Consider the following 22614-nt stretch of genomic DNA (forward strand, 5'->3'; position numbering starts at 1 on the left):
GGGGGATTTGAACGAGGAATGGGAACGGACTGACGGAACTGGGATGACGTGCTTCTGGCGAAGTGGGTGGAGTTTATTGAAAAGAGTAAAAATCTTGATGATTTTTTCCAAACCTTGTTGTTTGTAGTTGTTTTTGGGGAGGTCCGTCTGTCGCTATTGGCCTTCTCGTAGCTGGGTGTTCTCTTGTAGCGATGCCACTTAAGTGTGTAGTGTACGTCGGTCGGTGTAGGTTTGATTCTTGTATGTACTCCGTACTGCGTACAATCTAGGGCTCCTACATTGCTTGATTAACATTTATACCATGTCTGAGGTTGATTGATTGATGAATCATGATAACAAAGTGGCCATGTATAGTAGGTATCAAACAAGTCATATCTATAGATAACTCCGTCCCATGCAACAGCACCCACCCTCTATACATCATATCCCTTATCTTCATATACTTCAAAGTGAGAACAAATCGCAAAAGTCAAGAATCAAGAGAAAAGATCGGAAAAAAAGAGAAAGAAAAACTAAGCTTCCGTCTGACGCCCCCCACTAGACACATCCACCATCCCAACACCCCTCACCAAAACCGGCACATTCTTATGATCCTCCTCGCGCATGCCCTCCGGAACCTCGCCGTGCCCAATAACAACCTCTTCCTCTTCAGGCACAGGCACCCAGTCAGGCGTCTCACGGGGCCCATCCAGACCCGCAGGTGGCATAGCCCAGCCCGGCATCAAGCTGCGATACTTCCAGTTCCCGTGTTGCGAGTCCGCGTAAGCGACGGCATGGAGGAAGATGCCGAGCTCGTGGGGGCCGGGGTCAGTGTAGAGCTCTGTGCCGCAGACGTCGCAGGATTCGCCGGAGAGGCGCTCGCCCTTGCGCTTGTGGTATGCGACGACGGCGGCTTCGTGCTCGCGCGACATGATCTCTTCGATGGTGGAGGGGTTGGTGCCTGGTGGGACGACCGGGGTGGTGGTCAGGTGTGTGCGGTAGGAGACGGTGTCTGCGACTTCGGTTTTGCCCATTGCGGAGAGTTTGTCGACGAGCTCGTCGTCGCGGTCGCCGGTGGCGTCGGCTTTGCCGAGGTCGGGCCCGAAGACGCGTCTGTTGGAGTAGATCGGGTCGTTGCTGATTGGGTGGCCGAGGAACTGGAGGTGGACGCGGATTTGGTGCGTGCGGCCTGTGAGCGGGAGGCAGTGGATGATGCTGTATCCTTCGTCTTCGTTGGCGTAGGCGGGCGGCGGCGTGGCGGGGCGCGCGGGGTCGTTCTCGTTCTCGTTCTCGTTCTCCTGGTCGTGGTGTTGGGACGGAGGGGGGTAGTAGGCGATGCGGCGGAACTTGGTGGTGGCTTCTTTGCCGGTGGCGCGCACGCGGTTGAGACCCAGCTTAGGGCTGACGGACATGATGGGCTGGTCGCAGACGACGACGCCGTCAGGGAACTTGCCCTTGACGCGGGCGATGTACTCCTTCTGGACGGTGCGCTGGCGCAGACGGCCGGCGACCATCTCAGCGCCCTTCTGGTGCTTCGCGATGAACATGACGCCCGAGGTCAGACGGTCAAGGCGGTTGCAGGGGCGCGGGGTCCACTCGTAGGTGCTCTGGGAGCGCAGGATCTCGATGATGGAGTTGTAGTGGTAGCGGCCAGCGGCGTGGACGGGCACACCGGCGGGCTTATCGATGACGAGGATATCGTCGTCCTCGTGGATGATGCCGATGGCCTGGCCGGTGACGGGGGGTTCATGCCGGTGGAGGGTGTGCGAGATGACCTGGCCGTTCTTGACGACGGTGTGCGGGCCGGCCGTCTGCCCGCTGACGGACACTTTGCCGTCCTCGAGGGCTTGTCGGTAATAGTCCTGGGGGCGATCACGGAACTCGGAGGTGAAGATGTCGACCAACTCGCGGCCGCGCCACCGTTCCTTGCAGTAGGTATTGTAGGTGTAGTGGTAGGGAGTGACGCGACGGAAGCCTCCTTCGAGGTAGTATGGAGCGGGCCACGGGTCGGAGGGGAGGATGGCGGGGGTTTGAGATTCGGTCGCCATTATGTGAGAGATAGAGAGAACCAGGAGATATAAAGGGAGAGGGGTCAAGAGATGGGAGGGGGAGGAAGTTCCTGGTTCCTGGTGGGAAAAAAAAAGGAAGAAAAGGAAAAGAATTGCGGGGAAGATAGAAAAAAATTAAAGAGAAAAAAAATGGCAAACCGGCCGAGTCTGGGCCTGAGGCGACTATCTATCCACCCTGTTTGAACAACTCAACTTTGGTATCTATTATCATTTCTTTAATTCTTTTTCTTTGATATGTGCAAAATACTACTGGTATAACTATTTGCTATAAACTGGCAATCAATCAGATTACATCAATATATGATCAACTCGTGCGATTACGGTCGGTACCCATTATATATAAATATAACCCATAGTCTTCACAATACAACCCAGAACACCTACAACGTGACTAAACTGATTGATCTTTTACCAACAAAATATCCAGGTATAAATTAAAATCATATGAATATTCAAATCAATTAAAGAGACGAAACCTGGTGGAGATCCCTACCGAAAGGAGCCACGAAGCGGCATTTGTAACCTCGGTCTATCCCCGCAGGCAGGACGGATTCATATTTATTCTCCTCATCTCAACTCTTACAATCAACAAGCCATAACATCAGCGACAACAATTCAATTAAAAAAGAGAAGAAAAGAAGAAAATGGCCCCACCAGAAATCGATGCCAAAAAGCGTCGCACTCGCAGCGACTACGCCGTTCACCAAGTCTACCGAACCCGATGGTATTCCCTATCTCCCCCCCATCCAACATATACCTACTACCTACATATTAAAAAATAATACAATGATCATGATACAAGACTAACAAAAAACAGGCTCGACAACGACATGTACGCCCACCTCAACAACACAATATACTCCCAACTCTTCGACTCCATAATCAACAGCTACCTGATCACCAACTGCGGCATGGATCCATTCTCTTCTCCATCCTCCTCTTCCAAAGGCGACACCCTCTCCCAAGTAGCCATCATGGTCAACTCCTACTGCGACTACTTCGCGTCTGTGTCCTTCCCAGACGTGCTGGAGCTCGGTCTGCGCGTTAACAAGCTGGGCTCGTCGTCGGTGACGTACGAAGTGGGTGTGTTCAAGGAGGGTGATCCCGCTGTGAAGGTCGTCGGGGGCTTTACGCATGTTTTTTGTGCGAGGGATACGATGAGGCCTACTGGGACGGGGATGGAGGAGAGGGCGAGGGTGGAGTTGGGGAAGTTGTTGGTGGGGGGTGGGGGGGCGAAGTTGTGATTTCCATTTACTTTGCTTGTTGTTTCTTGTTGTTGGTTGATTGGGGATGATTGGGGATTGGTTGGTGATGATTGATTCATGTATGACTGGTTGTTGGATGGGATGATACTGTATGTGCTGTACTTTAAGATATAGATATGCTTGTTGTCGATAGGTCTGAGAGCATAGATAAGGCTTGTGTGATATGCCATACTACTGCACAGCTAGATTGATGTGATGTATCGACTGATCTGTAAGATCATAGTCCATGATATAGATAGTATTAAGTAGTGATATCTCTGGCCAATGGCACCAGATGGAAGAAAAGAAAAAAGAAAAAAGAAAAAAAAAAAGATGAAAGAATCCCAGTTCGCTAGACCATAACACAACAACCCCATTTTAAACAACAAGAAAAGAGATCGCTAGTTTATACCCGCACCCAAATCATCTATCAGTCGTAAAACAAAACCCGCTAATAGCCCATACATAATAAAATCAACCCATCTTGCCCGCCACGAGGCTCACCCGAGACACATTCGAGCTCTCGGGAAACAAGACCGGACGCACGGTATCGGTCTCCGCATCGAGGTACCACTTCTGGTACGGCCCCGGGATGAAGCGACGCTGGGAATCCCAGGCAGCGACCCAGGTGAAGCCGTCGTCGAGACGGAAGAACATCAGCCTCTCGGAGGCGGCGCCTTCGTGGGTAGTAACGGTGAACCAGCGGCAGCGGTCCTCCATGTCGTGTTCGAAGATGAAGCGGTGGAGGATGCGGCAGTAGACGAGGGGGACGGGGACCTTCTCGTCGTGGTCGTGATCGTCGCGGGAGATGAGGTGCCATCCGCGTCCCGGGATGTACTTGTAGATGCCGGGGACGGGCGACTCCCAGTGTTCTTCCCGGTGGAGGGAGCCATTGATGCGCTCGCCGCGGTTGAACCAGTAGGAGGGGCAGAAGGTAGCGCGCAGGCAGAGGAAGAGGTTGGGAGCCATTTTTGACTTGATTGAAAGAGAAATATTTCTTGTTGGATTGGATTCTTTGATCTTGAATTCGACCAAGAGAAAGAAGTCACGGAGTCAATGGAGAAGGTGAGAACCGGTCGTCAGGACTAGTTCAAGCCTTGCGATCACGGATGGCAGACCGAGGAAGAAGGAGGGGAGGGGGGGGTCGGAGGTTATAAGTCGACGTCCATGATGAACGATTGATCCAACACGAATGTAAGGAGGGAGATAAGTACACCGGGGTGTACTGATGTGTTGGAGTAGATTCCAACAACACCTGGAAAGGTTGAGTGGTGAATAATAGAGAATGCGGTGAGGAGGATGGATTCGAGACGGAATGAGGGACAGGGGAATGAGACAGGGGACAAGAGCCAGCTTTATCAGAACATGGTGGCGAGGAAGGATGTGAATGGACGGAGTAAGAAGGAGGAGAGGACTAGCTAGAAGAAAGGTAGGAATGACGAAAATCGCACGCCAAGATGATCGATGGTGTGCCTTGAGCAGCCGAGAGTGGAGTGGAAATGGTCAAGGGTTGGACTACGACTCAACCGTACACCGTATTGCTAAAATAAAAGTAATCTTGACCCTGAACGAGAGGGAAAAATTCTGGTTGACCCACTGGAGGATCCACTCCAGCCGAGATTTTCTTGCTTTCCCATACAATCAGAGTCTCATTCTCGGTTTGTCATGGCTTTAGAGAGGAATGATCTGCTGATCCATAGTATCAAGTATCATCTCCTCGTTACCATGATGGATGCCTTGGAAGGAACAACTCAGTATGGAGAATCATATAATCATATCTACCATTTCACCTTTGTTATATTTAGGTAGGTAATATGGAAGTAGTAAAAGAAAAGATATAAAAATAATAAAAATATAAAATATAAAAAGATATAAAGGAAAGAATCAAAGATAGAAAAAATGATCGCCGTTTGCGGTCTCGACCGTCTGCAGCCAAGCAAGGCTGAAATGGTTGTATTATTTTATTTTGATTTCTTTTTTATCGTTTACTTTCGTTCTTCTAATTTTATTTGATTTTACTTCTTCATTCCTTGATACCACCACCGTATCAGGAACAAGTCAGATCCCAACACAATCCATACCATCATGGATCATCCAGACCCTCTTGAAGTCACACTGAAGTCTAAACTACTGCATCAGGACCAAGACGGTATGGAGCCTGAGCCTGAGCCAGATCCACTCCTGTCCTCCCATCCATCACTGGAAGTTGACTAACCGTCAAAAATAAACTGCAACATATTCAAAAACAGTGACCATACCAAGCCAATAATTATCTAATATTAATAATATCAAGTGAAAATTGGTCAATACAACGCCTCCACTGAGTCACTGACACCTCTCATGCAAACCCACCTCGTCGCTCCTAACCTCCTACTACTACAACCCCTCTTACCCGCTTATGACCCCCCCCGGCTCCCGATTTCCGATTCCGCCCGTCAATCAACACTAAAGATCCAGTCCGCTGTTTGATCGTCAATAGCCGGTGGGCTTCCTTTGCGTCCGTTGTTGCCCCTCCTCGGTACGGGCCTGTGCTGACGTCGCCTCCCACGCGATCGTAATCCACCGTTGCTGCTGTCGTGCTTGGAGAGCTATTGAGCTAGAAGATGTTCTTGCGGATCGTTTTCTTGAAAGGGATAGGGTCTTACGATAGGGTCTTACTGGGTAGGGGTCGATTGCGTCAGTGGGAGAAGAGGAAGAGAGTACTCCGTAGTCAATGAATGTAATGCACCGCTGGTGAGATTGTATACCGCCCCAGCAACCAAGCTGGTATCGCCATGCCTAGACGGCTAGACCTTTGAAAAGCCAGTTCGTGGCTTGGCTGGCTGGCCAGGTGATGTGAAAAAAAAAAAAAAAATAAAAAGACAAGTTAACACAGTTCGGCCCGACAGGCATATCGGAATGATACGTTAGTTAACCACAGGCTCAGCCCCACCGGCGCGGCGTCATTCTGGCCCTTTCCCCTCTTAGGGCTGGCTGGCGTCGGCGTCGCCGTGCCCGAAGGAAGGGAAGAGAAGCAGGGACTGAAGCTAGAAGTGTAGTTGCATGTTCCATGTTCTATTTCTATTCTTTTGGTCATCTGTTACCTCGCTAGTCAGTTGGTAAGACATGTCCGCGAAGAGGGTTGATTATTTGCAATGAGCACTTGGTTGTTTTGCTCTAATACTGTAGAAGACAGTGGATCTTGCTCATGCCACCACTGATAGTCTGAGCGACCAGCTGGCCGCGTAGAGGATGAGAGCGAAGATTATATTGCATGTTGATGGTGGAGATCAAACCAAGCTGCTCGTATGTTGGATTTCTCTAGCTCGTGCAGGTGCAGGCTGTTGGGATTGCTAGGCGAGACTAGTGAGGGGAAGAGCATATTTGACAGGGGTAGAGGGTAGCTCTGCAATATTTTGATACGGTAGATGCACACAGGACTGCCATTGAGTCGAGTCTATGCTATGTACAGAGTCCATTCACTATTGTGTTCTTTCTTATCTTAACAAAAGTGAAGTCAACCACGTGGGAGGATGCCAGTTGACGTGTCACATAGCACATGTCTTCCTCGGTGATCGACATGTTTTGTTAAACCTTGATCCCCTGTCTTCTTTATCTAAACAACACCAACTCGACCTCCCTGTTGCGCCCGATCTATGCCAACAATACTACCTAGATAATCTTCCACACACTCACCCAGTCAGTCCCCTTACCCATCTCATGCGACCGCTCAGGCTGCCAATGCGCGATTCTCCGGAAATACCGTCGCGACTCGCCTGACTGCGCTCCCTCCTCACTAGGGGGTTCCAAAGCCGAGGTGTACACCTCCGGCGCCACACCAAAAGGAGGACCCCCGCTGGCGGGGGGCTTCTTCGTCGGAAACTCCAAGCAGATTAAACAGCTGTCCGGCTGGGACGAGATCAGCTGCGAGTAGCGGAGTGACCACGAAGCGCGCATTGATGGGTCCAGCGCGCAGAAAAACTATTGAAGCATCAGATCAGTCACGGGCCCCATGAGAGGAATGAGTCAACACCCACCGTATGATCATAAAAAAGCTCAAACCCATGCTCCCCCTCGACCACCTCCTGAAGCCAATCATCCTTGAAGAAATCCCCCTCGACGAACCTCACCCGCCCAGCACCGACACTCTCATCCCGCACAGGATACTTATCACGGTTCTCCCGCGCATACTGATGACAAACGCGCACCGCCTCAGCCGAGACCTCCAACCCAACAGCGTCGTACCCAAAACTAGCCAGGAGTAAGACGTCGTACCCTGTGCCGCACCCCGGCACAAGGGCCCTCTTGCGACGCTGGCGGCCCAGCACGGGGTCATGCACGAAGACCGATTCCCCGATGAGGTCCTTGCGCGTCTGCAGCGTGTCTTCCAGCGCGGGATGCGGCTCTCCCTGATCCCAGGGGATGAACCCCTCGTTCCAGAGCTCGGCCCACCGGTCGTTGGTTGATGCGCCGCTTTCGCTGTCGGTGAAGTGCTGGCGCAGCTTTTCTTTGATTTCCTCGGGGGGACCTTGGCTTGAGTATTTTGCCGACATGGTGATTGAGTATTAGGAATTGGTGCTGGGGATGCGTTTTTGGGAAGACAGACGGAAGGACGGACGAGCTAACTCTGGGGATTTCTAGGAATTAGGTAATAGACTAGCTGCGATTATGGGGTCGACTCGATATGCCGACTTTGAACAAGCTAAACCTTATGATTATGTTGTACGGAGAGTGTATTCTCTGAGATGTGCGCGATCTCAATGCTTGTCAGATTGCTCAGGCTACTCCCAAGAAGGCAAAAATAGATGTAAAAATAAGGGAGAGAAACAGTTATACAAATGACCAACCCAACTTCAGATATGGCAATCATGATATCATTAGTCATGAATTGGTGGATTCAACGGGTCTGGATGAATCTCCTGACATAACACCAGACGGTCCAGTCCCCACATTGCCAGAAAACCAACTGATACCGCCTCTTCATGAATTGAGTTCATACCTTCCTTGGTATTTCCAGCGGTTTGTAGACCCACCTGTGGCAATATCGTGGAGAGCGTTCACTGTCGAACGTCTGCCACGAGAATTCGTAGTTCAGAAATAGGGGAGACTGAAAGTAATGCATCTTTTCCTCACAATACACTTGATTTTCTGAGACACGCCCCAATCAATCTTCGTAGTTCCTGATCTATTGGCTCGTCTCAATAACGACTGATGATTTCACTTCGCGACCCCGGGATCTGTAGGCTGGGCATCGGCACATAAAGAGCATGAACCAGTACAGATCAGACGGTGTAGGTTCTGCAGGGCATCCCGTGCTGGTTTTAGAGAAATATAAAAGTTTTTCACTGAAACACAAGGGCTATCCAACGGCTGCGAGGGCGCATCCAATCGATCAAGAAACTCAGCCGGGATAGTAGCCGTGTACACGCATAGAAAATCGACCTCTCCAGCGGGGGTGGTGAGAACAGTGACCTTTGGACCTTAAATCAACAAGGCTCCCTACCCATGGCGCGCATTCAGACGTACCTTCATAGACTTGGTTGCATCCTGAACGACCCCTGCATTGCTGTTCATTGAACACGATCTTTCTACCACTGGCTCATGACGCTGCGCTTGGGCCAGGGCAATTAAGATCGAGATGATATAAGGGTCTCTGCCCTCAATCAGGGGCTCCAGCAAGCGCAGCTTTCGATCTTGAATATTTGAGATAAGCCGGTCTCGGTTCTTGCGAGCTGGCGATTTGTAAACATAATTCATCCGAAGGCAACGAATTGTACTACGTGCGACATAAGCAAGACGTGGGGTGGAGGAGGAGTGAGAGAAAAATCCATCGACTCGGACACTGGTAACCTTCTGGTGCCCAAAGTAAAATGGCAGGCGTTTGAGTCTGATAGTAAGTTAGTTTTCCATAGTTTGATTGTCAGGTAGGATTGGTCTGACTCGAGAGAATGATAACCATAAAGGCTGAGGATTTCCCCCACGAAAAATCTCGTATTGTCGATATCTGCTGCGCGTAAATCTGCGATATCTTGCATAGGATTGCTATGTTTTTTCCAGGTACGCATCACTGATTCTGACGGTGGGTCTCCCTTCTCCGAATGTACCTCTTCTTCAACAAAGGCGCAGTTTAGAAGTTGTAATTGTCTCCGGGTCCAGAGGATGGGACGGACATAGAGCCGTTCTCGATTATTTTCACGGAGGATAGCTTGGATTGAAAGATTTGGGGGATCCATAGTGTCACGGCAGTCGCTGCGCTGAGAATTGTTCAGCGTTATAAATGTGGAAGAACGGGGAAAAAGCCAAGGATAATGATGCGATTGATGATTTGAAATATATGAAAAAAGTTGCAAAAGTTGTAAGATTGGAAGAGATGTCCAAATGCAGATAGTATGGGAAACACTGCACGCTAGCTGGCCGATTGCAATCACTTATAATTAACAGATTTCTGCTTGGATGAATGTAAGTTTTGCAGTACATCGAGATAATACACGGTGTGGATGGGAAACAAGGGGCAGTAGGCAGCAGTAGGCAGCAGTACATATAGATGTGCAAATTACATTATGCTGGAATTCTGCCATTTAAATGATCTTAGCACTTAAGCAGTGTGAATAAAATAGTACGTTGAACATCTGTATAGAACATTCGACGGTATGAGACTGTAAATACTTCCAATATAGAAGGCGAATTCGGACTAGAAAGTAACCACCTACTCTTAACCGGACTATCGTGATTTATGAATATGTATACCATGTACTAATTATGTACTCCGTACTCTGTACTGCCAGTGAATTTGACCTGTTGTAGACTTTTGGGCACACCTCCGTAGTAGTAGTGCTTATGAACGTCCTGGCGGGCTGCCCAGACAAGAGAGTTAGAAGGATTGCTGTGGAGGCGAAAACGAGTGAAGTCCTAGCCACCACTCTCTACGAAGCTGGACAAACTGAGTTTCTGTAGACCCTGGTTTGCTATGTCCCAGGCGAGGGCACGATGCCTCGGCTTCTCGAAGTCGGCGACGATGTTTTCAAATAAGGCGGCGAATGCGCTGTAGACCTTCATCCCTGGCCGGCAGGGGGCTCTACACCGGCCGCAGAACCAACGAAAGCGAGAATTTGAAGGAAGCATCGGATACTGAGAGAGAAATGATAGATTTATCAAACAAATTATTATCTGAAGATGAAGGGGGGTTTGATCAAGAAGAAATTGATAAAAAGTCGTTATTAATAGTAACACTTGTGATAGCTAACGAATTGATTCTGCTAATAGAGACAGCAGTAGCGAAAGCAGAGGACAAGACAGAAGAAGTATAGAGAGCAACATGTAGAATAGCTAGCCATGCCAGCAAATTATCTGCGTATGTGCCTCCATAACTCAACACACTGGCAGGATCAGACACACCATCATTTATCCCCCCACCTACTCAATCTTGATGGCAGCGTCGATGTTGGCATTCTGCGTCACCTCGCCCTGCAGTCCGTTCTTGTCGCCAACATAACAATACTTATCGATGCGGTTCCACATGACACTCCGGCAGCCGTACCGTTGATTGCAGGTCTCAATACAGCTCTCTAGGCTATCCACTCTACCAGTTTGATTGGGCCTTACGACGCCAAATCCTGCTATATATCAGTATCGAGCTTCCTATTAGGGGACCTTTTCAGGTTGTAGAATCATACGTGTACCACATGCCAGGAACCAACCCTGACCATTCACCTCGGTCATCTGTCGGGTATTTGGGTTGTTGCCTATGATAGATCAGGTCAGTCACTAGAATACATGCATGGCCCATCTTTTCTTTTCTTTTATCTTCTCAAAACATACAGACTGGAGCCACTGAGTGGCACTGATTAGGCGTCGCGGTCGGGTCCCTGGTGATAGCGATTTGGCCAGACACAGTGATGGGAGACCCCGTGACGCTGACCCAGCAATTCCCGTTATCGCGGAACCAGACGGCCTGGTCACAGGAGTCATTGTTACAGAGGTTGGCGCAAGCTTCAAGCGAAGCAGCCGGAACCGGGCCCTTGCTGATGGCATTGTTTCCAGTGTCACAGACGTAGTTGAACACGGACTGGCCAACGGTGATTGTACCCTGTTTCTGGCCATGACCGCAATACTGCTCGTACACCGAGTTATAGGGTCCTGCGTTGCCGGTAGCGATGGCGGACTGGGCCAGTCCCAGGGCGGAAATAATAAAAGCAGCCTTCATATTGATGATGGACGAAGTTGTCAGGAATCTGATAGGAAACAATTAGAATGTGTGAAAATTGGAGGATGAGAAGAATGAATGGACCAGGAAACACGGATGGGACAGCCATTTTATATTCGAAAAGCGTCAGTGAGAGACGACATATTGCTCAAATTACTCTGGTTGGCGCTCTTGGTTACAGCGGCTGAGATGTGCTTGCTATCTCTGGAATGGGAATGTTCAGCAGTTTCATGTATAGGAATCTAGGGTCATGGAGTTGAAAGAGACTATAGTCTGAAGATAATGATCTTACCTTACCACGTCTTGGCAAATGGGAGATTGTAGTGGTCGACCCGCTTTGCAGCATGCATGGAATCCCACGAGTTCATACCCGGAAGATTGGGCGTGTCTAGTCAACATCCCTGCACAGGGACCAGAGATATCTTATAAAGGATGTGGAGAGCTGAGTTCAGGCGTCAGATAAAATTTACGATGACTACATTATTCACTAGCCATATTCCAGACTTGATTAGGATACTTTCTGCTACTTCGCTTGATCAAGAGTGAGACTGGTAGGGTTGAGATTTGGTCGCAAAGGACCGACGCATACGGTCACTCGGTATAGCCAGCCGCCATGATGCCTTCTGATTGAGAGGATAATATGAAGCTGGAAGCAATATTTTCGGGAGAGCCACTCGGTCGTCCATCAAGCGCAAGACAGTGTAGATATTGAACGCGGGAATGGAGCCGTTTCAGTGTTTCACATATTCTTGAGCATGGGAGATATTTCCGGTGGAATCCCAGCTGTAATTCGACACTTTCAAGTGACATTTACTGGGGCACAGTTAGTCCTAAACATGGGAATGTAAGTCACACCGAGAAAGAATCTAGGGGTGTAACCAGGGGCAAAGAGAGAAAATCTAGTAAATCATAGCATACTTCCAAATGTCGAAAATACTCTTTTTAGGGCTAGGGCATGGCAAGGTTACCATGCTCGAATACCATGCTAGGAATGTAAGATATATTGAATTAGAAGCAAGGGATGCAACAAGAGGCCAAAAAATAGATCATCTAGACCATATCATACTTATGAGAATCAAAAGTATTCTCGTATGGCTAAGGTATGGCAATATCGCCATGTCCAAGTTCAAAGTAGAATGCACCATCTTCATAGTAGACTTCTGCTTTAGAGCTCTCGTTTACGAAGTAGGCATCATCGAATAAGTTGGCGCACTTTAACGAACTAGGAGGCAAAAGATGAACCATACATTACTGAGGCAACTTAATGAGCTTGAAATGACACGAAAGGCAAGTACACTCCTTGAAGCTTGACATTATGTGGAAAAAGTTATTATTGATACTAAAGATGCTTCGCATGAGAACCTGTTAACATGAGGGAAATTCTCCAAGTTGAAAACAAGACATATCATCCAAAACAGGTAGGATATTTCACTGAGCGACATGCAGATTGGCTTATAGAAGCCGAGAGACAACAATTTACGCCCTGCGATCAAATAAAAAATGCAGCATCCAGTCCTGCAGGCCAGCCCCAAGTACTTGGGGTCTATCATCCTTGCGAAATACGTATGTGGCTTCGAAGTGCGAGAGAATAGGTAACAGCCTCGGGGCTGACACAGATAGTTCAGCTTGGTTCACTGCTAGTTTTCCAATTATTAGGTATAGTGTTACTTGGCTGGCGCTCATTCCAATATCGGCGTCAAGCCACACTGAATGATATGGCGTTACTTGAATCGTAGCGAACATGCTAGGAAAAAGCGTGCGGTTGGAAGTGGGAAGGTTCAAGAAAACAATACTGTATCTACTCGTTGGTTCTCAGTTTTCCTACCTATTGATCCAAATCATGCATAGAGCTGACGCACATAGGGTCTTCCTGGAGATGCTCGACAATGTCTATTGCGATAGAACTCAACATCGTCATTTCCAGCCGTGGTACCTCTTCTGCGAGAGGACATCCCAGACACACATGAGATGCAACTCTAACATTTGGATCAATACAACTCCTCAACTCGTCGATGCTTGCTTACACCCCACTCCGTGTTTATGATCCCTGTCATTCTGGCTGAGACTAGGGATGCCCTAGTGCACGCCACGTGACCTGATCATGCTTTTACCATTTCCCTGGCGATGAGAGCCAACTGTTCAGCATTGCATTTGTTGGAAGATGAAACATAGGCTGTAGAATCCACTTTCAAAGTCGGCATTGGCAGATTTTGGTGGACTTCCCGTACTAAGGGCACCAGAGTGCAAGGGGTCATTCCTTCGGTGATGGTCAAGGCAACCAACTGGTTATGATTCACGTGCCGGGGTGCGAACTAGTCCGCCTTTCAAAGATGATCGCCATGACCTTCTTTCACTTGGCGGTCTTTGTAAGGCTGACCGGATCTCTCTCCGTCAGATCCCTCTGTCCCTTTCTTTGCATCCATACACGTTGCGATCTCCATCTCTCCCACATACTTCATGACGGTCCGATCATTCGGAACTGGTGATCAATTCTGAATTGATGGGGGGCGTGTTACGCAGCAAAGGGTGCTCGGTGTGTGTGAAGCGGAAAGTCAAGGTATCTACAAGCTCCCCCCCTTGTTTTGATTCTTCAATATCTCTCGAACGTAACTGATACAGTCGGTCTCCTAGTGCGACGAAACCCGTCCAAAGTGCCTCCGCTGTCAAAAAAGGAACGTGGAATGCCCAGGCTACGAGAGGCAACGGAAATTCCACCACGTGTCTCCCGGGGAGACAGAGAAGGAGAACCCGGTCAAAAATGACCCTCCAGCGGAACAGCAGGTGTCATCGAGTAGCTTGTTGCTACGCGCCACTCCAGCGCGCAGAGGAGTGGGTTTCACGTCCATAGATGAATCAGTGAATCCCAGTCTAGTCGCTAGGATCATGGATAGCCAACTTCGCGAGGCGTTTTGCGCATTCGTTCCGACGGCGTTTCCAGGCCAATATAATGCTTACGTTCCGCGTCTCAACATGACTTGGGTCTCTTTCGTTCGCAGCCAGAAGGTCCCGAACCCAACCCTCGATTGGTCTTTGCGCGGCATCGCCATGCTGTACATGGGGAAAATTCAACACGACCCGCGGTTGGTGCATCTCAGTCGGGACATGTACCGTCGTGCACTGCGGCATCTCGCCCGAGTGATTGGCAATCCTTCAATGGTGGCTTCGGACGATGCCCTCGCCTCGACAATGTTCCTCGCGACCTACGAGATGATGGCGGACCGGAAACAGAAATCATGGATACTACATTCACGCGGCCTCTCCCACCTAATCCGTCTGCGGAGGGCTCAGGCCTACGTCGACGGAACCGCTCGGCTGCTGCTGGTGTCTTTCCGGCCTTTTTTCATTTTCCAGGCTTTTCTCCTGGGGGAGCGGTGCTTCCTGGAAGACCCGATGTGGAAGTCGAGCATTGACGACGCCTTGGCATTAGAAGAGCAGAGAGGGAAAGCAAGTCGTTTAGGTGCCTTGGTGGAGCATGCATTCTACGAGATTGCTCGATGTCCTGGCTTTCTCGTGAGCACCAAGACCCTGATCGCCAGCTCGCAGAAAACGTTCGACCGTCGGAGGGAAGACTTGACAAAGGACATCGCCGACTGTCGGGATGCTTTGTGCGGCATGCGGTCGCAGCTGAAGTTTGGCCTTAATGCGGCGAGTGACGAGTCTCATAACCACAAGCTACTAGAGTTTGTTGGGCCCATTCCTGCCTCCGCCGCCTGTCTTCTGGGCAAGAGATCGCTCGAAGGAGTCTGCACTGCAATTGCGATGCTTCAACAGTTGATCGCAGTGATCGGCTCCGAGGAGACCCGTCGGGAAGCCCTTCTCTCCAATCCTATTCCCGCCGTTGGACCCGACGTCTGGCACTCGGCGGCCATGGCACTGAAGGCCCGCGCACTGTATTCCCAGCATTTACTATGGTATGAATCAAGCGATGAACGAACGGAGAACTTAATGGACCGCATTGCAATGACTTTGGGGATGTTGACTTTAAGAACACAGGCAGAATGACTTTTCTAGTTTAGGTTTAGAAAGTGGCAACTGAAACAAAAGGGAACGCCGTGATAGCTCAATCTCTTGGTCCATGCGACCGGGTGAACAAATCTAGCTGAAACTTGTGCAATGCTTTCTTCTGCCCAAGCACGGAAATGAGACTTGCCAATGCACGCTTATATACGAGAGGACCAACCGAGATACTTCTGGTCTGGTTCCCCCAGGTCTAGCAACAGCCAGATCTTGGTCGAGAGCTTCTCAGATTCACATCGCATTTGAAAGCTTGCGGTGCTGCTTGAAACTTGCTTCGCATTTCTCATAACAAAAACAGTTACAATTTGCCACAGAATGTCCCTTTAGGGCTATATCCCCCATACGCAGAGGCTGGAACATCGCCCTCGTCCTGCTGCCCACCAAATCATGTCGCCCGAGATAACCGCCAATCAACAATTATACTGCATATCGAAGCCCATGTCATTATTTGATCCAGAGCCCGCCGTATTGTAAAATTCGACGCTCCCTTCGCTGGGCGGTGGCTTGGTGAACTCCACCAAGTAACTCATGGTGGTCGAACAAACGTTTGACGCGATATTTTTCACGTCTTCTTGACTTGATCGATCCTTTGGAAAGATAAGCTTCCCTACCATCTCATTTTTGTGAGGGAGGTTGTTCCAGGTAGGCGGCGCGTGAGCATTCCACGGACTAGTCGTCCAGACGTCCGCCACGTTGTTGCCAGAGACGATCGGGGGTTTATGGATCCGCAGTACACAGCCCGTGGCACCGGAGGGGAGAGCGAAGGTTAGAGCCGAGATCTTCGTGTTTGCTATGGGATTACCGGTGCTCTCGAGGCGAAATTTATGGCCAGTTTTGAAACCATCTGGGTCGGAGGCGTCCATAACATCAATGGTCGTGGGAGGAACGGTTTGGCAGTTTCCCCGGGCGAGAACTGGACTTGACATTGGGATGGCACTTGCTGCAGAGAGCAGAGCGAGAAAGGAAATAGACTTGATCATCTTGACTCTGTCAAAGAAGGAAGAGTATCTTTTGGTCTTGGGATCTGAAAGTAATGGGTTTCCGTTATGAGTAGTTTCTGTGTCTGTCTTTTCTCGTCATTCAGGCAGGATTCAAGCAAGTTTTTATGACCCCCCGCCCCCCTAACCAAGTAAATATACAGCTCTAATTAACTAGCCCAGTGACCGAGGGCGGTAAGGATGACTCTTGCAGCGAATGACATGCCAGCCGACGCAACGATGCTGAGACAGTAACACATGGTGCATTTCGTGTTCGAGCCATAGAAACAAATGAGACACGAGTACCAGTTGGAAGACTGCATGCCACAGCAGCGGTACCAACGACGCAGGTGGTGTATGTACCTGCACGAGAATCTGACCTGTGCAACGACCGGCACAGAAATCGTGCGGCTGACACAGACTCTTCTGTCGCACCGAGGCGTGCTTCGGCGAGGGAAATAGCAAATACCTAGACATTGTTCCTCCAGAACGCCTAACAGTTGCAACAGTAGGAAAAAGAAAAGAAATCGCAGCTTGCACGCGATTCGAGACTGTTATCAGAGGGGCACACGCTGTGAGACCCGTTCAGCTGCTGTGTCGAGAGACATTTACTTGTATTTCTTTTTCTGTAACCCGATGCTGTCAGAGGCAGACGATGGTCTTGTTTTCAATGTATTGTTGCAATTTCAGGGAACAAAAAAATATCGAATGAATAGTCAGGTCGCGATATCTGTTGCTATTCTGATTTCGAGGGTTCCCCAGGTGGCTGTGGGTATCTGCCTGTACGAGCTTAATCCGTCGTGCAGCTGAGTATGGGCATGCAAGGCGGATCTGTCCGACTTGAAACAAGTGCAATCAGATCGGAGGCTTGTCGCGAGTAAATCGGACTAGAAAAGTTTTTCTGGTGGATCGTGGAACGGTATTGAAGTCTATCGTGAATCGTCGGGTCCATGAGGATAGAATGTACGGTTAGGGCACTGTTGAAGTCGATGTTGCACCTCTACTCTGGTCACGGAAGGGGTTATTAATAGTACAGATGCCGGGGTATAGATGGGAGGAAGCTGTTCAATGGTAAAAGATAGTCATAGAGTGTCTGAGTCTCATTGCACAACGCATCCTGGATAAACGTAACTGGAAAATGGTCTGGTCCCGTGATTGGTGGTGGTTGATGCGATAGTTTCATCCTCACGCAACACCAACACTGACACCAACCTCCCCACACCTGGGTTCTGCCCCCTTGCTTCAATGGTTATGTCGAGGAACCTCGTATTTCTGAGCCAGTCGTTGATACTTGACAGCCTCTGAGAGGACCATCCCCTCACTCAACTGCGCGGTTTCTTTCCGGAACAGCTCTTGCCATGGGGTCTGACTCTCAGGTGCGACATAGCCCCCCCGGGTTTGCAGTTCAATCCTGCGCCTCTCTAGCTCCTCCGTCGAGACAAGGATGTCGACGCGTCGTCGCTTGAGGTCGACTCGGACCCGGTCCTTGTCACGCAGGACGCCTAGATTCCCACCGGCTGCAGCCTCGGGGCTCGCGTTGAGAATAGATGGTGAGCCAGAGGTGCCCGACTGTCGCCCGTCGCCAATACAGGGCAGTGATTTGACACCCCCCCGGAGAAGTCGTCCAGGGGGGTGCATGTTGACCACCTCAGCTGCACCCGGAAAGCCTAACGGACCCGTCCCGCGCATGACCAAGATAGTCCTCTCATCAATAGGCGTAGATGGATCCTCAAGCCTCTCGTGGTAATGTTCGGGCCCGTCAAAGACGACGACGGTGCCTTCAAAGGCCATCGGGTCGTCAGGGTTCTCCAGAAAGGTCTTGCGGAACTGTTCGGAAATCACGCACGTCTTCATGATGGCCGAGTCGAACAGTGTTCCCTGCAGGTGAAGGAAGCCCGCGTCGCCCAATATCGGCTCGTCGTACGCTTTGATTATCCGCCGGTCCCAAGTGTGCTTCCCGCTGACGTTTGCCCCCGCGCTGAGCCCGTTACAGGTCAGTGTTCCCGCGTGCAACTTGCCCGCGTCGAGCAGCTCCGCCATGATGGCTGGTAGCCCCCCAGCCCGGAAGTATTCCTCGCCTAGAAATTCGCCCGCAGGCTGCATGTTCAGCAGCAGAGGGATGTGGAACCCGAGTCTGTCCCAGTCGTCCAGTGAGACGTCGACGCCGATGTGCTTGGCGATGGCGTTGATGTGGATCGGGGCGTTGGTGCTGCCCCCGATGGCGGTGTTGACCACGATGACGTTTTCGAAGGCCTCGCGCGTCATGATGTCGCTCGGCTTGCGATCTGAATGGACCATCTCGACAATCCGCTCGCCGGTCTCGTAGGCGCAGTGGCCTCGTTCGCGGTACGGGGCTGGAATGGCTGCGGAGCCTGGAAGGGCCATTCCTAGGGCTTCTGCGAGGGCATTCATCGTCGATGCCGTTCCCATGGTGTTACAGTGTCCGACGGAAGGGGCGCTGACGGGGCGAGATTAGCAAACGGACTCTAGCGCATGGTATAGGTCCGACGTACCCTCGGGATACGTAGTCGACGAGCTCTTCCTGGTTTATCTCCCCGGCGGCGTACATCTCGCGGCCTTTCCAGAGCACCATCCCGGAGCCGGCAAGGTCGCTCTTCACGTATCCGTTCAACATCGGACCGACATTCAGACAGATGGCAGGGATGTTCTTTGGGATGTCAGCAAATGCAGCAAACAGGAAACGGGACTGAGTTATCACCACGGTGGTAACATACAATAGTAGCCGCAGCCATCAAAGCAGCCGGGGTAGTCTTGTCACAACCAGTCAAAAGCACCACACCATCCAACGGATACCCATACAAGATCTCCACCAAACCCAAATAAGACAAATTCCGATCAAGACAAGCCGTCGGCCGACGACTACTCTCCTGGATGGGATGCGTGGGAAACTCAAACGCGATACCCCCCGCAGCCCCAATTCCCTCCCGAACGCGCTTCACCAGCTCCAAATGGTACCGGTTACACGGAGACAGGTCCGACCCAGACTGCGCGATGCCAATGATGGGCTTCCCAGACATGAGCTCCTCCCGCGTGAGGCCATAATTCAAATACCTCTCGATATAGAGAGCCATCATGCCCGGATTGCTCTCGCACCGAAACCAGTTCGCAGACCGCAGCTTCTTCTTCTTCGCGCGGGGCACCACGCCTTCTTCTCCGTCTTTCATGGACGCCAGCGCTTTCTCCAGATCGATCGTCCTCTTCCGTAGCGCAAGCAGCTCCGTCTCGCAGTCTTCGATGTTGACGGGAGACGCCGCTGCCGCGCCGCCTTTGCAGGCGCAGCCGTCGCATGACTTTTGCGACTGACACGACATACCTACTTTGATTTCCTGATTGAAAATGAAGATAGATAGCGCTTGGTGGGTTCAATGCCGCAGTCGGGTCGGGTATTTAAGCCGACTGCTAGGTACTCAACCCCTTAAAAGCCGAGACAGTCCACTGACGGTATACCACCGATGCCGAAAAACCGGAGAATCTCCGAAGATGGGAACCCGGGGTGCCGAGCGAATCAGGAGCAATACAGTTGGTATGTATGGAGTGGGGATTCCGACAAGCGGCAGGGAACGAACAGTGCTTTATATCTGCGCTGGATAGGATACAGAAAGAAAAAAAGGGAAAAAAAGAATGAGAAATAAGAGATATTAACTACAATCAAACACAGGGCCCCAATGTTTGGATCGGGCCTGAAAACACATGTCGCGTTGCTCGATTGATTGGCCCGAGACAATGGATATGGAGCCCCGGAGCCCCCCATTCGCTTCAACCCCGCGCTATTCAAATGTGGTGGGTGCTGGAGACCTGGGGAAAAGGAGACATGCGGGCCCGTCTTTCACCCCGGATGAACCCGTTGGTGGGTTAAAACTTCTCCCTGTTTGATGGATGGACAAGAAAGAAATCACAAATTCGTAAAGAATTTACGGCCCAATATCCCACACCTCAAACGGAGACAACCGGACAGGGGTCAAACTAATTTCAAGATATCGGAATGCTTGTTTCACCCCCACACGCGAAGCACATGCCAAGTGAGACACTGATTGCAACATGTATGTAGTATATTTCTATCATCACCATTATATCAGACCAAGCTGCTGATTTGGACCGCAAACGCCAGCGATGCCAGAGGAAAGTTGGTCCCAATGCGTCTTTCCGACGGTTCTAAATAAGCCCTGCTGCAAGAGGTATAGACAACGGCCGTGACAAACAGACAAAGAGAAGAAAAAACAAAATAGGAAAAAGAAAAAGAAACGAAATGCAAACAGAGGAAAAGACAAACGCAAGCATGCAAGATTACTGCGCTGTGCACTGCGCCGTCTCACCCTCATCATCATCGTCCTCCCATGCAGACCCCCCTTGATCGTTGGACCCAAACTCATCCATGTTGCCCTTCGGGTCGTATTCTACCTCGTCCACGGTGTCTGCCTGGATGGCAGGGCCTGGCTTAGGCAGTATCTCCTTGAGGCTCGCCAGCACGGCGGGGCTCGGCTTCCATTTCTCATCGGGGAACTTGACGTCGACGATCAAGTACAGATCACCCCGGGAGTCGCTCCGTTTGATGGGCATGCCCTCCCCGGGGACCTTCAGGACCTGTCCGGGCGATAAGACCTGACCCGGTTTCTGGGGATGCTTGAGCTCCACACCCCGCCCGTCGAGGTGCTTGATCACGACGCGGGAGAACCCGGCCAACGCTTCGGCCAGTGTGATTTCGATGGTGGCCGTGAGGTCGGCTCCAGATCTCCGGAAGATCGGGTGTTCTTCTTCAACCAGATGGAAGACAATGTCTCCGGGCTCTTGGTCCGGTGCTTGGTCCGCCTCACCGTCCAAAACAATCTTGTCCCCTTCCCTAAATCAAAGTTAGCTGCCGATCATGGGACGAGAAATAGAACAGGGATAACATACTTCGCTCCCGGAGGCACGTAGATCTCTAACATCTTCTTGGCTTCCACAGTCTTCTTCCCCTTACACTTCTTGCACTTGTCCTTGGGGCTGAAGAATTGGCCGTCGCCACTGCAGGTCGAGCAGACGACAGTCGACGGGGACAAGAACTGTCCCACCTGTCGCAGCACCTGCTTGACACCATGTCCGTCGCACGTCGAGCACTTCTTGGCCTGCGCCCGTTCTTTGCCGCCCTTCCCGTTGCACAGGCTGCAGATGATGTTCTTGGTGCTCGCGAACTTGACCGTCTTGCCCTTGTACAGATCCTCCAGGCTCACTTCGTACTTCTGCTCTTCGTTGGGACTCCTCCGGGGTTTGTTCGCGCGGGGTCCGCCGGGCATACCGCCGGGCATGCCGCCCATACCGGGCATGCCACCCATGCCACCGAACATCTGGGCGAGGATGTCGTCGAGGTCGGGGCCGCCAGGGCCCATGCCAGGCTCACCGGAGCCATTGAACGCACCCATACCGTGGGTATCGTAGAGGTGGCGCTTGTCGTCATCGTAAAGGATGTCGTAGGCTTCTTGGACCGACTTGAATTTCACCTCTGCGTCTTCGCGTTCGTCTTCGGGAACTTTATCGGGATGGCTTGCGAGGGCTGCCTGTTACATGTCGAAGCGGTTTGAGATTAGAAGAAGCCTCGTTGAATCGAGGGTCGGATTCTGCAGGCGACATACCTTGCGATAAGCTTTTCGGACCTCGTCTTTGCTTGCGCTTCGCTCAATCTCCAGGACCTCTGTTCGGAGGGTTAGCAACGCGATTTCTTCGGGGACTTCATCATCAGTTGGACTATACCGTAGAGGTCGATCTCGAATTCAGCCACTAATCATAATATGTTAGCCCCGTAGAGGATATGTTGGAGTGCGCAAAAGAAAAGAGGAAAACAGGCTGCCATACTAATGGTGGAGAGGCAGGAAGACTCGGCCTGACTGCGTGGAAGACTGGGGATTATCCAAGAAACAGATATTAAATATATGAAAGAGTATCAAGTCAGAAGAAAGTATCCAAATCAACGTTATAGAAAGGACTGGGTGACGAGGATTGGATCGTGGATTGACAGAAGAAAGACGGAGCAAAGTTCGGACGGGGAAAGAAAATCATTCGCCCCGTTCGGCTTCCGTTCGCCGCACCTCCGCTCATCCTTCTCTCTGCCTTTTTCTCCCGCGTCTGCTTCACCACCTTCTGTCCACTTCCAC

General features: G+C 50.8%; 12 protein-coding genes across 12 annotated transcripts; 3 read left to right on the forward strand and 9 right to left on the reverse strand.

The window, feature by feature from the left end:
• Positions 1-343: 343 nt before the first annotated feature.
• BDW47DRAFT_101387 (pseudouridine synthase family protein) lies at positions 344-2092 on the reverse strand. The gene has a single exon (XM_024811645.1). The coding sequence runs from the start codon at positions 2025-2027 to the stop codon at positions 513-515; it is 1515 nt and encodes a 504-aa protein (XP_024674600.1). The 5' UTR covers positions 2028-2092; the 3' UTR covers positions 344-512.
• A 600-nt stretch (positions 2093-2692) lies between these two features.
• On the forward strand, positions 2693-3292 carry BDW47DRAFT_123602 (acyl-CoA thioesterase; the record flags this gene model as incomplete). The annotated part of the gene is made up of 2 exons (XM_024816086.1): positions 2693-2772; positions 2866-3292. 2 exons carry the CDS (start codon positions 2693-2695, stop codon positions 3290-3292), a joined length of 507 nt encoding a protein of 168 aa, XP_024674601.1.
• A 177-nt stretch (positions 3293-3469) lies between these two features.
• BDW47DRAFT_101389 (uncharacterized protein) lies at positions 3470-4859 on the reverse strand. Its single transcript, XM_024811646.1, has one exon. It carries the CDS (start codon positions 4259-4261, stop codon positions 3767-3769), a length of 495 nt encoding a protein of 164 aa, XP_024674602.1. The 5' UTR covers positions 4262-4859; the 3' UTR covers positions 3470-3766.
• A 1552-nt stretch (positions 4860-6411) lies between these two features.
• Positions 6412-8187, reverse strand: BDW47DRAFT_101391 (putative thiol methyltransferase). Its single transcript, XM_024811647.1, has 2 exons — positions 7309-8187; positions 6412-7252 (listed from the first exon to the last, which is right to left on the reverse strand). The coding sequence occupies exons 1-2, from the start codon at positions 7822-7824 to the stop codon at positions 6944-6946; spliced, it is 825 nt and encodes a 274-aa protein (XP_024674603.1). The 5' UTR covers positions 7825-8187; the 3' UTR covers positions 6412-6943.
• A 59-nt stretch (positions 8188-8246) lies between these two features.
• On the reverse strand, positions 8247-8919 carry BDW47DRAFT_101394 (uncharacterized protein). Its single transcript, XM_024811648.1, has 2 exons — positions 8798-8919; positions 8247-8743 (listed from the first exon to the last, which is right to left on the reverse strand). Exons 1-2 carry the CDS (start codon positions 8843-8845, stop codon positions 8489-8491), a joined length of 303 nt encoding a protein of 100 aa, XP_024674604.1. The 5' UTR covers positions 8846-8919; the 3' UTR covers positions 8247-8488.
• A 1712-nt stretch (positions 8920-10631) lies between these two features.
• On the reverse strand, positions 10632-11833 carry BDW47DRAFT_89249 (uncharacterized protein). The gene is made up of 4 exons (XM_024820147.1): positions 11767-11833; positions 11090-11678; positions 10945-11013; positions 10632-10884 (listed from the first exon to the last, which is right to left on the reverse strand). The coding sequence occupies exons 2-4, from the start codon at positions 11472-11474 to the stop codon at positions 10685-10687; spliced, it is 654 nt and encodes a 217-aa protein (XP_024674605.1). The 5' UTR covers positions 11475-11678; positions 11767-11833; the 3' UTR covers positions 10632-10684.
• A 1867-nt stretch (positions 11834-13700) lies between these two features.
• On the forward strand, positions 13701-15689 carry BDW47DRAFT_89269 (Zn(II)2Cys6 transcription factor domain-containing protein). The gene is made up of 2 exons (XM_024820148.1): positions 13701-14031; positions 14106-15689. Exons 1-2 carry the CDS (start codon positions 13975-13977, stop codon positions 15474-15476), a joined length of 1428 nt encoding a protein of 475 aa, XP_024674606.1. The 5' UTR covers positions 13701-13974; the 3' UTR covers positions 15477-15689.
• A 212-nt stretch (positions 15690-15901) lies between these two features.
• Positions 15902-16417, reverse strand: BDW47DRAFT_123607 (uncharacterized protein; the record flags this gene model as incomplete). Its single annotated transcript, XM_024816087.1, has 1 exon — positions 15902-16417. The coding sequence occupies one exon, from the start codon at positions 16415-16417 to the stop codon at positions 15902-15904; it is 516 nt and encodes a 171-aa protein (XP_024674607.1).
• Positions 16418-16557: 140 nt separating this feature from the next.
• On the reverse strand, positions 16558-17103 carry BDW47DRAFT_89271 (uncharacterized protein). The gene has a single exon (XM_024820149.1). It carries the CDS (start codon positions 16943-16945, stop codon positions 16643-16645), a length of 303 nt encoding a protein of 100 aa, XP_024674608.1. The 5' UTR covers positions 16946-17103; the 3' UTR covers positions 16558-16642.
• Positions 17104-17710: 607 nt separating this feature from the next.
• Positions 17711-19800, reverse strand: BDW47DRAFT_115945 (IlvD/Edd family dehydratase; the record flags this gene model as incomplete). Its single annotated transcript, XM_024814858.1, has 3 exons — positions 17711-18926; positions 18982-19136; positions 19204-19800. The coding sequence occupies 3 exons, from the start codon at positions 19798-19800 to the stop codon at positions 17711-17713; spliced, it is 1968 nt and encodes a 655-aa protein (XP_024674609.1).
• Positions 19801-20054: 254 nt separating this feature from the next.
• Positions 20055-20509, forward strand: BDW47DRAFT_101402 (uncharacterized protein). Its single transcript, XM_024811649.1, has one exon. It carries the CDS (start codon positions 20180-20182, stop codon positions 20360-20362), a length of 183 nt encoding a protein of 60 aa, XP_024674610.1. The 5' UTR covers positions 20055-20179; the 3' UTR covers positions 20363-20509.
• On the reverse strand, positions 20507-22458 carry BDW47DRAFT_101403 (putative DnaJ domain protein (Mas5)). Its single transcript, XM_024811650.1, has 5 exons — positions 22316-22458; positions 22214-22240; positions 22096-22154; positions 21383-22020; positions 20507-21326 (listed from the first exon to the last, which is right to left on the reverse strand). Coding segments are annotated over exons 1-5 (1278 nt in total). The 5' UTR covers positions 22317-22458; the 3' UTR covers positions 20507-20773.
• Positions 22459-22614: the final 156 nt, after the last annotated feature.

This window comes from Aspergillus candidus (genome assembly GCF_002847045.1).
Source record: "Aspergillus candidus strain CBS 102.13 unplaced genomic scaffold BDW47scaffold_8, whole genome shotgun sequence".
Taxonomy (NCBI): domain Eukaryota; kingdom Fungi; phylum Ascomycota; class Eurotiomycetes; order Eurotiales; family Aspergillaceae; genus Aspergillus; species Aspergillus candidus.